The sequence below is a fragment of the Microcaecilia unicolor genome, chromosome 7 (genome assembly GCF_901765095.1).
Source record: "Microcaecilia unicolor chromosome 7, aMicUni1.1, whole genome shotgun sequence".
Lineage (NCBI taxonomy): Eukaryota > Metazoa > Chordata > Amphibia > Gymnophiona > Siphonopidae > Microcaecilia > Microcaecilia unicolor.
In genome coordinates this window covers 241,534,235-241,547,399 of record NC_044037.1, presented here as the reverse complement: position 1 = coordinate 241,547,399, position 13,165 = coordinate 241,534,235, and the positions used below count along the sequence as shown (strand labels likewise).

Below are 13,165 nucleotides of genomic sequence, written 5' to 3'. Positions count from 1 at the left end.
ACCTATGCTTCCACATTCAAGCAGGCTAAGTTTCTCTTACAGCCTTGCAGAACTATATGTGAAAACCCAACTAGTGGCTGGCAGGTGATTGTTATCTGGTGGGAGACAGAATTTTTATCTCTGGGTCCCAGGCACAAGACAAGATGAAGAATACTGTTTTTGGAGAGACTACTACTACTAATCATTTCTATAGCGCTACTAGACATACGCAGCGCTGTACACTTGAACATGAAAAGACAGTCCCTACTTGGCAGAGCTTACAATCTAATTAGGACAGACAAACAGGACAAATAGTGCATGCCATGGCCCTGCTGAAGACGTTCACAGAAAGACAATTCATGAGTCTAAAAACTGGCCATTCGTGCTTACTTTCTTCCTACCTGTGAACTGCACAGGATTCTCTGCAACCCCGCCACATTAATAAAATAGTTTATGTTCACCTTTAACCTGCTGTGTGGCTTCGTTTATTAGGACTCTGAGCCCACCCTTGTCCACGTTTCCACAAGCATTTAATGCACAAATTGGTGCATTTTAACTGATACTGAACAAATGCAGTAACTGCTTTTGCCTTATTTTTACAATTAGCACACTATATTGCGCATTAAGGGTTTTTTGTGTTAGGGGTTATGACTAGGCAGGACATGGGATGAGAATGGGCACACAGAATATACTGCAGTTAGTGTGTGGCAACAACCACGTACTAACCAACAGTTTTGAAGCTGGTGCTAAGTGCATCCGTGCTGTTTTCAACCAGGGTACTGTGCACTATGGACATTTTAATGCATGACCCATAAAAGAAATGCTGTACATGCCCCTAATAGATGCCACATTAAATCTGAACTTACCGCTTAAGGTGCAGGAGTGGCGTACCATTCAAGGTGCGTGCATTGCATATGCATCCCCTGTCAGTCAATTAATATTAATGGTGCCATACTGCATTTCCCCCCCGCCCTCTGCACACGGTCTGGCATCTCTCCCTTCCCTTCCTGGCCCCACAAAGCTCACACAATTCCCTCCCTCCCCTGCTCCCCCATGCCTAAAATTACCTCTAGTCTTCGCCTGGACAGGAACAATGGCAGCGGTACTCATAGGCTGCTTGCGGCGTGCACCACGGCTTTCTCTCTGAACTATCCCGCCTCTTTTGACACAACTTCCTGTTTTTGGGGGGGGTTTTGTTACATTTGTACCCCGCGCTTTCCCACTCATAGCAGGTTCAATGCGGCTTACATATTATACACAGGTACTTATTTGTACCTGGGGCAATGGAGGGTTAAGTGACTTGCCCAGAGTCACAAGGAGCTGCCTGTGCCTGCAGTGGGAATCGAACCCAGTTCCCCAGGACCAAAGTCCACCACACTAACCACTAGGCTACTCCTCCAATGAAGGGCGGGACAGAAATGGCTCCTGGCCAGTTAAATCGCCTGTGCGAGCCTAACCAATAATTTTCAGCGGCACTTAACCAGTTACTGATACTGAAAATAACTGGTTAGCGCTGAACTGAAAACCGGCTATTTGGGGGCAGAGTTAGCATTTTGCCGGTTAAGTGCCGATATTCAGTATTTAACTGACCAGGTTAACTGTGTAAATAGGACCACTTAAGTCAGTTTTATCTTTATGTTGTAACCCATAGGCAAGTAAGTGGTGAATATCACAGTTAACCGGCTACGCGTAAGCTCACTCTGGAAACCCGTAAATTCAATGCCAGTGCCTGGCCTGCTCAGCATTGAAATTCCGGGTTTTAACGCCAGTGGTGGTCAGCAAAATGCCGATTGCCACCGGCTAAATATTAGGTCCTTGTATTCTTTGAAACAAATACATTACTTTATGTAAATGGTATATTCATAGAGAAAGTTTGACAGTTCAGATACTGAATGACAGGTATTCACCTGCCTGGCTCTAGTAGGTACCTTTCCACCCATGCTGGGTGGCTGTAGGTGGATTACTGTTGCTTAGGAACTCTTAAGTAACAATGAATGGGATCACTAACGCTAGTCCCTGCAGACAGAAAACAATGTTTTTCTGACTGGTTTCAAGTTTAAAGTTTCAAAGACATGTTTTGCTACAAGTAACCCAACCATCTCCTATGCTGAACAGTCTTACAAATGCATAGAAATATAGATATAAACATTTTTAGAAAATTTAGGGTCCTGTTTACTAAGCCACGATAGAGGCGTGTTAGCGTTCTTAACATGCGCTAACCGTGTAGATGCCTAGATTATTCCTATGGGTGTCTACATGGTTAGCATGCAAAAATAGAGCCCTTAGGCATCAGCCCAAATTTTTAGGATTTGGGGAAAACATTATTTTACAGTGCTGTTAAATGTGTTCTGATACTGTTTCATGTTAGTCCTATTAATAGTTTTCAATTTGGCATTTCCCAAGCTTACCTCACTGAAGGGTCCTTTCACAAAAGCACGCTGAAAAATGGCTTGCAGTAGTGTAGGCATGGGTTTTGGGTGCTCGCCAATCCATTTTTTAGCATGCCTATAAAAAAGGCCTCTTTTTGTTTCGCCAAAAATAGACGTGCGGCAAAATCAAAATTGCCACGTGTCCATTTTGGGTCTGAGACCTCACCACCAGTCACTGGCCTAGCGGTAAAGAATCTGGGCGGTAATGACCTGCGTGCGTCCATTACACGTGCCAAAAAATATTTTTTAGACGTGCGTAGCAGACGTGCACCAAAATTGAAATTACCACAAGGGCCACGCGGTAACTCCAATCTGGCATGCATTTGGCATGAACAGACGCCTATGTGGCTTAGTAAAAGGGCCCTTGATTGTATTTTTGCTTAAATTTAGCCATTTTGCTATTGTTATGCTGTTAACAAAATTATATAAGTTTTATATTAAACTATACCTGATGTATACCACCTTGGGTGAATCTCTTCATAAAGGTAATTAATAAATCCCCAATAAATAATTTTTTTTTAATTTTAATTCTTTTTTTTTCTGCTTAATTGACTTATTTTGCACTAGTTATTTTCTTACAGATTTTGCTCTTCATTTTCTTTCCCTTCCACCCTCTCCTCTGGTGTGGCACAATAGAGGCTGCTCCCCAAGTCTGAGCGCTTCCTGCCTGCAGCAAGAACTCCTCTGCCTGGACCCTGACCACAATAGCATCAGGTCTGGGCTCACCGCAGGGGCTTCTCCTTCCAACCTAGGCCTAACTACATTAACAGCACCTTCACCCTAGTGCTTGGAATTTTGCTAGCTCTGCTTATTAAAAAAAAGAAAATTGTACTAAACATCTGCAGGAGTTAATTAAAACCCTTTTTTCTTCTGTGATTTGGGGCCGGGACATGCCAGAAACTTTCAGGCTTATTTTCGAAAGAGAAGGGCGCCCATCTTTCGACACAAATCCAATTTTGGGTGTCCTCAACTGCTTTCCGTCACGGGGACGACCAAAGTTCACGGGGGCGTGTCAGAAGAATAGCGAATGTGGGACTGGGGCAAGCCTAACACATGGGCGTCCTCGAACGATAATGGAAAAAAGAAGGGCGTACCTGACGAGCACTTGGGCAACTTTACTTGGTCCATTTTTCTTACAACCAAGCCTCAAAAAAGTGCCCAACCTGACCAGATGACAACCGGAGGGAATCGGGGATGACCTCCCCTTACTCCCCCAGTGGTCACTATCCCCCTTCCACCCTCAAAAAAAACCTTTTTAAATATTTTTTGCCAGCCTCTATGTCAGCATCAAATGTCATACCCAGCTCCACGACAGCAGTATGCAGGTCCCTGAAGCAGTTTTAGTGGGTGCAGTGCACTTCAGGCAGACGGAACATGGCCCATCCCCCCCACCTGTTACACTTGTGGTGGTAAATGTGAGCCCTTCAAAACCCACCAGAAACCCACTGTACCCACATGTAGGTGCCCCCCTTTACCCCTTAGGGCTATGGTAGTGGTGTACAGTTGTGGGGAGTGGGTTTTGGAGGGCTCAGCATCCAAGGTAAGGGAGCTATGCACCTGGGAACAATTTCTGAAGTCCACTGCAGTGCCCCCTAGGGTGCCCGGTTGGTGTCCTGGCATGTCAGGGGGACCAGTGCACTACGAATGCTGGCTCCTCCCACGACCAAATGGCTTGGATTTGGTCGTTTCTGAGATGGGCGTCCTCGGTTTCCATTATCGGCGAAAATCGGAGACAACCATCTCTAAGGTCAACCTAAATTTTGCGATTTGGGCATCCCTGACTGTATTATCGAAACAAAAGATGGACGCCCATCGTGTTTCGATAATACGGGTTTCCCCGCCCCTTCGTCGGGATGTCCTGCGAGGACGTCCTCAGGAAAACTTGGGCGCCCCTTTCGATTATGCCCCTCCTTGTCTTTTCCCCATCAAAAGGAAGGAAATACTCTCTGATACCCACAAATAGGAATCAGTCACCAGCCCAGAGCAAAACACCAAGGACTAGCCTAAAAGCTAAACAGAAAAATAACAATGGGGACCATTTACTAAGCTGCATTAAAAAGTGCCCTCCGTGGTTTTTCCTGTACGCTAAAACCGTAGCTGACAATAGCCGATTTTCTATTTTTCCTATTAATGGACATGTGCTAATGTTGCCATTAGCATGCGGCCCTTAAAGAGAATTATTGCATGAGCACTTACCGACACCTATTTTGTACTAACACCTAGTTTGCAAGTCATGTTAGGGAAAAAAAAAAAAAAGATAGTAAAATAACCCGTTTTTTGCTCCCAGGCTGTAAAATAACACCAGCATTTCACTGGGGATATTTCACAGCCTGGGAGCATCAGACCTTGTCCTGGTGCTTTGAATAAAAGGATTTTCAAGCAACATCTCCTGAGTTGGCTCCTTATTTGGTCGACCTCTACTTCACCTGTTCTGACTTCCTTCTCTGTAGAAGTTCCCTTCCTGTTTGCTGTACTCCCAATGTATGCATGAACCATCTCCAACAAGGAAAAAAAGAAATGCAGAACTATTCATAGTAATTCCCTTTTCTTGTCTTCAATTTTAAGCTACGGTAGATACATATGTTTTCTGGGAAATGGTCAATTTGGTATTTGGTTTTTACATAGATCTTTTCTGAAAAGTTAGTTATGCTAGTTTGAATGGTTCGGAAGATAATACACACATAAAATGTTCTATATTGTGTTGACATTGTAAGTAGTATACTATGGAATACTTTGAATTGTTATTCAAATATTTTTACTGCTATAATTGTCTATTGCTCATGTTTGATTTATGCTTACTGTACACCGCCTTGAATGGATTCCTTCAAAAAGTAAATAAATCCTAATAAATAAATAAACAAAATAAAATGCATAAATGATTTATTTTTTAGACACCCCGACCCTCCAAAAAAAAATCTAAGAAAGGAATAGGTAGTACAATGACAGGGTCTGCAGATGACATAAAACGATTCCAGATGACCAAAGGCAAAACCGGTAAAAAACAACTAATAAGGAAATCACACAGCACTGTGCTAGAATGTGGAAGAGGAATTTTATAACTTGGTAAGTGCAACGAGACAGACGTAAAGATTTCAATATGTATGTTTTAGAAGAAAGGCAAGAGAGGGGGAATATGACAGAGAGATTGTATAAATTCATAGTCTCTTTCAATTAAAGGGAAGCTCTGGAACCAAGGGGCATAGGATGAGGGTGAAAGAGGTAGGCCCAGGAGTAATGTAAGGATATATTTCTTTATTGAAATGGTCATAAACGCATAGAATAGCCTACCAGAGCAGGTGGTACAGTCAAGGAACATATCTGAATTCAGGAAAGCATGAGACAAGCACAGAGGATCTCTGCAGAGGAAGGGATTGTAGAGATGAGCAATTGGTGTGAACATGCAGACTGGATAGATCATATGGGGGGACAATTCTATAAGGGGTGTTTAGATGTAAGTGTCCCAAGACTGCCCAGGGTGCATCTATTCTGTAATATCTGTGCAAAGTACCACAACAAAACAGGAAAACACTTCTACGAGAAGTCCAAGGAACGTAGAAGAGTAAAAAGTGTAACACAAGCTCCAACACAGGAAGTGTCTATCCAAAGCAAATTAGATATACCAGTGATAACGGGTTATTTTGTACTTTATTGTAAACTTACTTTTTTAACTCAATCTTCAACAATGTTAGAACTCGGTACTGAATATTATTTAGTTCCTTATATTTCACTTCTTCCTGACGCCCCAATGAATTTTCCCCTATCACTTCCTATATATTATTTTTATGATGTATTCTATAAATGTAACTCTAATTTATTTCTTTTTCTTTTATGTTTATATTGTAAGCCACATTGAACCTGAGTTTCACTTGGGCTAATGTGGGATAGAAATGTCATAAATAAATAAATAAGTACCTTTATTACCTCAAACAAAGACCTGACACAGGGCCATGTTTCAGCGGGAAGAACCGCCTGCCTCAGGGGTCAAAGTTTATACTATCTGTCGCTGAAGCCTGAAAACTAAGGGTGCCTGAATTGGAAATATCCTTGTGCAATCCAAATGTAAAATTACATAGATCCAAAAGCGCTAGCAGAAAAAAAAACAATGCCTTGGTGCCAAAAATCGCCACTGCTGACATTGAACATCCAATTATACATAGCCCAATAACACTTATCCAGTTAAGTGCGATATTCAGAACTTAACTGAATAAGTTAGACCAGAAAGAGATAGGATTGTGTTTTATGAAGTTGTATTTATCTACTTAGGTGCTAACAGTGGCATTAGACAGTTAAATGCCGCTGAATATACCTGGTTAGGCACGGACAGGATATTTAAATGGCCGGGAGCCTCTCCTGGCCATTTAAATCACTTTGAATAACTGATCCTGTTGTGTGTGCGTAAGTGGGAGACATGCCCACACCCCACCCATCCTCTGTCCACAGGTCACCCCCTCGCAATTACATGCTGTCACTTATGCTTGCCCTTCTGGAATAACGCTAAGTGGCGTTTTTTGCTGCATTTACTCAAAGGTGCACATAACTATAAGCATGTAGTGGAAGAGTTGCCTTTCACAGTTTATGTGCCGTCATTTTCTCTATTTCTATGAAAATAAATAAAACCCCAATTTCATACACACCCATTGACTCCCAGTTTGGTCATGAAAGAGATCATGAGTAGACATTTCTCTGAAAACAGTACTCCAGAGTTCAGCAGCAGACAAAATGCTAATGAACTGATAAGATTTACAGTCTCCCCCAGAAAGCCACAGGCACACCGTTATACCACTCCATAGTGCACCTGTATCTTGAATACTGTGTACACAGAGGATAGTGTTGTTCAAAATGGAATAGAATATGGTAGTAAAAGTAATTAGGGCTTTGTAACAACTTCCATAATATCAGCAGAGCCTCAGTAAATTAGTGCTATGTGGCTTGGAAAAGAGATAATTGAGGGGATGACAGGATACAGAAATACACAAAATCATGAAGAAATTAAGACTAGAACTATTCATTTAAACTATGCCACCTTGACTAAAGATTCATTTCCATACACACAAAATAGGAAGCAATCTTTTTATTTCAAAATACGGAAATTAAGGGTGGCCGCGCCCCCCCCCCCAAAAAAAAAACAATCAGATGGCAGGTTTAAAACAAACAAAAATTAATACTTTTCTACACACACATAGCTCACTCATGGCATTCATTGCCACAGGCACGGATTAGACAAATGTTAAGAACAGTGGTTCCCAAACCTGGTCCTGGAGGCACCCCAGCCAGACAGGTTTCAGGATACCCACCAGAAAGATTTGCATCCACTGTCTCCACTGCATGCAAATCTCTCTCATGAATATTCATTGTGGATATCCTGAAAGCCTGACTGGCTGGGTTGCCTCCAGGACCAGTTTTGGGAACCACCGGTATAGAAGATAGATTGATTGCGGGTTAAATGTCACATGACAATCACGATTATCTAAAAACTGGAAATGTGTGACATCAGGTGGACCTTTCCTGTATCTTGCATGCTTCCTCTAAGCACACACCCTTGCTTGGCACAGGCAGGACGTTGGCCTACCAGGACCTCCACTCAGAGCCATGCGGCTACTCCAATGGTTTTATCTTTTTTTTGTGTATGTGTTGAGTGCTAGTTACCTGTATATATTCTGCCAACCACCCAGCTCAGGAATGTTGTAGAAAACGGTGCTGATGTCAACAACCAGCTTATGAAAAAGGAATGCTATAGTCAACCACGTATAGAATACGCCTGTCTACAGAACATATCTATCTTACAACCAGAATAAATATACTATCTAATACAGGCAGAAAGTGCAATAAAAATGCTGTCATTCATGTTTCAACTTCGGAAAGCCCTTCCCACAATACAGAACAGTTCACCACCATCACCGTTATTAGAATGAATTTGGGTTTCTAGCTTCTGCTATAGCTTTGGTGCCTGGAAATTAATTACTCTGTTTTCAGCAAATGCTGTAATTTATACTGGTTATACTACAGAGCATAAAACAAAAGCCACCCACTGGAAATGATCAGTATATCACGGTTCAGGCAACTGTACATATTAAGTGGTTCTTGTAATAGCCAGGAACATTGAATATCACCATTTGGATACATAGAGCTGTACAGGGAGTCATGCTGTTTTCCCATGGTACAATAGGGGGTCTAGTGATTCCTAGCTGGTGAATCCACACTTACAGTGTGTTTTGCCAACCTAATGCTTGTAGAGAAGGAAGGCAGCTTTGGGGGATAAAAAGGGAAGAGAGTTATTTTCCCTAAATATCTCCAATGAACTTCCTAAAATGATAAGCCGATATCAAACCACAAATAAACATAAACAATCTACAATTATTTAGGAAGAATACATTAATTTGCATGTCATGTTTGGGTCATTTCCAGTATCTCTGCTCAAAGATTTTATGTTTGACCTAAACACTTTAATGCCATCTGATCATGAATGTCTCCTTATGATTGAATTGCTGTAGTACACACATTCCCCCTGTCTTCCCTCAGAATTAATTGTCTTTACTGAAGGTCAAAATGCCAGAATCTGTGTCATTGCACGCCACCAGTAAAAATGCGGTCTCTCCAAGACAGTGCTACATCCCATGCAGATTTCCTGACAGACTGCCCCTTTCTCATAACAATCTCAGCAGAAATGGATAACACTTCCAAAAAGAAACAGTATAAGTTGGTAGATTAAAAACAGTCAAGAATGGACATCATTTTTAAAATAACGACTGTATACATAATGATTTGCAAATTGAGTCACTTTCTATTTTTTTTTTTAAATCAGCTAACAAAACTGCCATTGATTTCCAGTGGCAGAGAGACAGGACCAGATCCGAAAGAACCATCTTTTAAATAACGACTGTATATATATATAATGGTTTGCAAATAGATTCATTTTTTTTTAAGGTAGCTAACAAAACTGCCATTGATTTCCAGTGGCAGAGACAGGACCAGATCCGAAAGAACCAGCACCCCCTGGGGACTTGAAAAGAGTCCATCCCAGCTCCCCAGCCCTGTTCCTGGGTGCCAGGCCCCTCCACCTCCTCCCGGCTAGGTCAACCAGCCCTTCCTGCGCAAAGGAAGCCAGGAGCCGCCGACCCCCGCCCATGGGCTGATTCTCCTCCAAACCCTCCTGCCCCCGGTAACCCGATCCCTGCAAACTCCCAGCTCACTGTCTCTAGTTAGCCGCACGAACGCCTCCGGTCTGTGATGCCGGTAACGCGGATGGTGGGGGCAGCAGCAGCGTACCTTAGCCTGGAGATACTGCGGGTAGTAGTAGGTGGTGTACTGAGGGTACATCTGTTGTTTCCACACTTTGCCCATGAAGCTGGAAAGACAAGCCTGCAGTGCAAGGGACGGGAGACTTTAGGATTTCCGAGGACTCGCCCTCCTCAGTCGCTTTTGCTTTTCCTTTCCCTCTCTCGGCTGCCAGTGTTGTGTTCCAGTCCTGAGCCGGGGAAAGGAAAGGGTGTGCCGATCGCCCGGGCCAGAGTGCGGCTCCCCGGGGACAGGAAGCGCAGCCAGACCCCGGAGGACTGGGAAACGATCAATAAAATGTGAACAGCAGTAGGAGAACTCGGTGAAAGCAGCAGCCAGAGAGAGCACACAACCGGCTGCTGCGGGGGGAAGAAAGCGTGGGGGAAGGGAAGGGGGCGTGTCACTGGAATTTGCAGAGCCAGAAGGGGCCGACGAGGTGTGTACAGAATGTTTACACTGGGAGCTGTGAAAGAGGGTTTAATGTCCTTAAAGCACGATGATCTTCCCAAAGAGAAACGGTCATAATAATTTGTTTTAAAAAAAAAAATCCACTTTTAAGTTATGGTCGTCACTGGGACACAATCCTTGCTAAGTTATTTGATCTATGCAAAGACTGGGTCTTACCTAGTGGAGCAGAGCTCCTCAAGGATAAGAAATTGGTAGCAATGCATATCCTTGTATCTGCACTGAGAAAACTCCCTTCCTGCGATTCCAGAGGGTTTTAGGGGCAACCACAGGAAAGCTTAGGAAGAGGCAGTCACAGATTTGTAAGTAGTGGATACTGCACAATGGAGGCATTGGGTGGAGGAAGTGTGGAATTTGACCTGGATACCAAAGTGCTAGTCAAGGTTAGAAATGAATGACCTCCCCACCCCCTCCCCTCTTTGGTCTATTTTCTATCCTCTGGTTCACAAATTTCTCATTTCTGCTTTCTGTGGTAACATGGAAAACTTAAAAAGTAATCGGTAGACTGCCAGACTGCGTAGTTACCAGATTAACCTATAGCCCCTCTTTTGGGGGCATTTCGCTTAAGCAGTAGTGCCTCTTGGGGACAGGGCCAATATTAGGGGGGGGCAATTACCACAGTGGGTTCCATGACTGTCTCAAACTGTAGAAAACATACCCTGCAGGCAGGCTTTGAAGGTCCCTCCCCGGTTTCTTCCCTGGGCCCCTGTGTGTCTAACATTGGCCCTGTTTGGGGAGGATCTGTCTTTCCACCTATATGCATAGGGTTATTTGCACATGTGCAAACAAACCTATATGTAGGGACAAATGCAGGTGTCAACATCAGCCTTGGTAAACAAACACTGAAGAAGCTGGTGCAGACTTGACTCCCATTGCCAGAACAGGCTCAACTGAGCTGTAGCAGCAGTGAAAAATGGAGCAAGATAGCAGGAACCAACTTCTGCTGGTAGAAGCAGTGCAAGAGAGTCAGGCATTGGTGGAGGAGCCCACCCACAGCCCATAAAGGAGGAGGGTATGGGAACAGGGGTGGGGAGATATGGGGTGGGGGGAAGTGCAAGGGAATGTGCTAGATTGGGAGGGGGAATTGCATGCAGGGTAAAAGTTCAAAGGGGAAGGGAGGGATAAAAGGAGTTGCCAGGGCTGCGGGTTTCCCGCACAGTTGGGCTGGTTTTTAAGCAAGGATGCGGGAAATTTTCGAGGGCTGCGGGAAAATGGGCGGCTTTTAAAAAGCCGCGGTGCGGATTTGGGCGCTTTTCCCAGCCGCCGGGCAGCAGGGTTTTTTATTGGTCCAGATTAGCCCAGCAATGCATTCCCTAATTTCCCTTCCCTCTTCTGCCTGCAGCCCACCTCTGCTGGGCTTCTATTGGTCCAATTTGGACCAATAGAAGCCCCGCGGAGGCGGGCTGCAGGCTTCTCTTAAATGCCAGCAACAGCGAGTGGCCGGCTGAGAGAGAGGAATTGAGCATGGGATAGGGGAGCTTGCAAGCACGGTTGCCAGATGGGCGGTTTTCCGCAACCCGCCGTGGGAAACTTTTGCCCGCGGCGGGTTGCGGTTTTTTGGGCTCGTTTTGTTTTTTCTGTGCGGGTTTTGGGGCAGTTTTTTGGCCGGCGGGAGGTGGGGCTAATGGCGACAGAGGCGGGGTTTGTGATGTATTGGGCGGGGCGATGATGGTGGGGGCGGTGCTGATGACGGCGGGGCGGGGTTGATGACGGAAGGGGTGGGGTGATGACGGAAGGGGCGGGGTTGATGACATTGGGGGTGGGGTGTGTGCGGGTTTTGGGCGGTTTTGTGTGGGAATTTTTTTTTTTATATGGCAACCCTGCTTGCAAGGGCTAGGGAAAGTCTGCATGCCACCTGCCCTTCCCCCACCCTTTTGACACACACCTCCACAGATAACCTGCCTAGACTTTTCCCATAAATATATATATCATACCACTAACATATAACACACACTGGTAGCATAACCACTGGGGGGACCTGAGCCCCCCACCTTGGGCTCAGCCCCCCCCCCCAAGTTAGCCATCTCAGATTAAATGCATGAACTGAGTATGCATGGAAGTACCAGCATTGGCAGCTGGAGGGGAGGGGTGCTCAGGCTGCAAATCTGACTTGGCTGGCGAGGCTTGAACATCCCCACCAGCCATGAATCTGGTGCTGCAGTTTTTGAAGGGGGCCTGAGCTCAAACTGGGAGGGGGGACCTAGGCCCCTGAGGCCCCCCCTATAGCTATGCTACTGGATGTAACATGAAAATAATACAGTGGACTGTGTAGTTTACATCAGTAGTTCCCAAACCTGGTCCTGGAGGCACCCCAGTCAGTAGGTTTTCAGGATATTCGCAATGAATATTCATGAAGAGATTTAAATGCAGTGGAGGGAGTGCATGCAGATCTCTCTCATGAATATTTAGTGTGGATTTCCAGAAAACCTGACTGGCTGGGGTGCTTCCAGGATCAGGTTTAGGAACCACTGTTTTTTTATAACCGAAAACAATATGAATAAAGAAACAGCCTCCCTCTGAAAGGAACTGCCACATACCCTGTGCATGTGATCATGAAGCACTATACTGCAGTGCTGGTTTATATATTTCATTTATTTACAGAGTATTTAGACACTACTTCCCAGGCTATGACCATTTAAATCACTTAACAACAATAAAATGATTATGGTATAAAATAGGTTGTGCAGCCAAGGGGTTTTGAAACCCTTAGTTTTAGTGAGACTCACTAGGTGAGACTACGGTGCTCATTTTTAAAGCAGATGGATGTCTCAAAATGCCCTCCCCGCCCCCCCCCCCCAAAAAAAAAATCCATGTGTCAAAAAACATCCAAATAGTGATTTTTGAAAGGCAGAATTTGATAATTTTACACTGCAGTTCATTCAAATAACAAGGGGAAAGTGTGTTTTGGGGGGGTCTAGGATGGGCCCAAAATTAGGACATGTTTCAAATAGAATGGGAAGAACCATCTAAGACATTTTTATCTAGACCTGTTTCAATCACATCCAGGGTACAAAAAA

The 13,165-nt window shown here is 44.3% G+C and overlaps 1 protein-coding gene across 3 annotated transcripts in view; it reads right to left on the bottom strand.

Annotated features, from left to right (window-relative positions):
- The window catches only part of RBMS1 (RNA binding motif single stranded interacting protein 1), a 381,888-nt gene extending 372,122 nt beyond the window's left edge, over positions 1–9,766 (bottom strand). For all 3 annotated transcript variants that reach the window (XM_030210712.1, XM_030210715.1, XM_030210714.1), the window contains exon 1: positions 9,675–9,766. In XM_030210712.1, the coding sequence (XP_030066572.1) occupies positions 9,675–9,749 (75 nt within the window). In that variant the 5' untranslated portion in view covers positions 9,750–9,766. The remainder of the gene's footprint in view (positions 1–9,674) is intronic.
- Between the last annotated feature and the right edge of the window lie 3,399 nt (positions 9,767–13,165).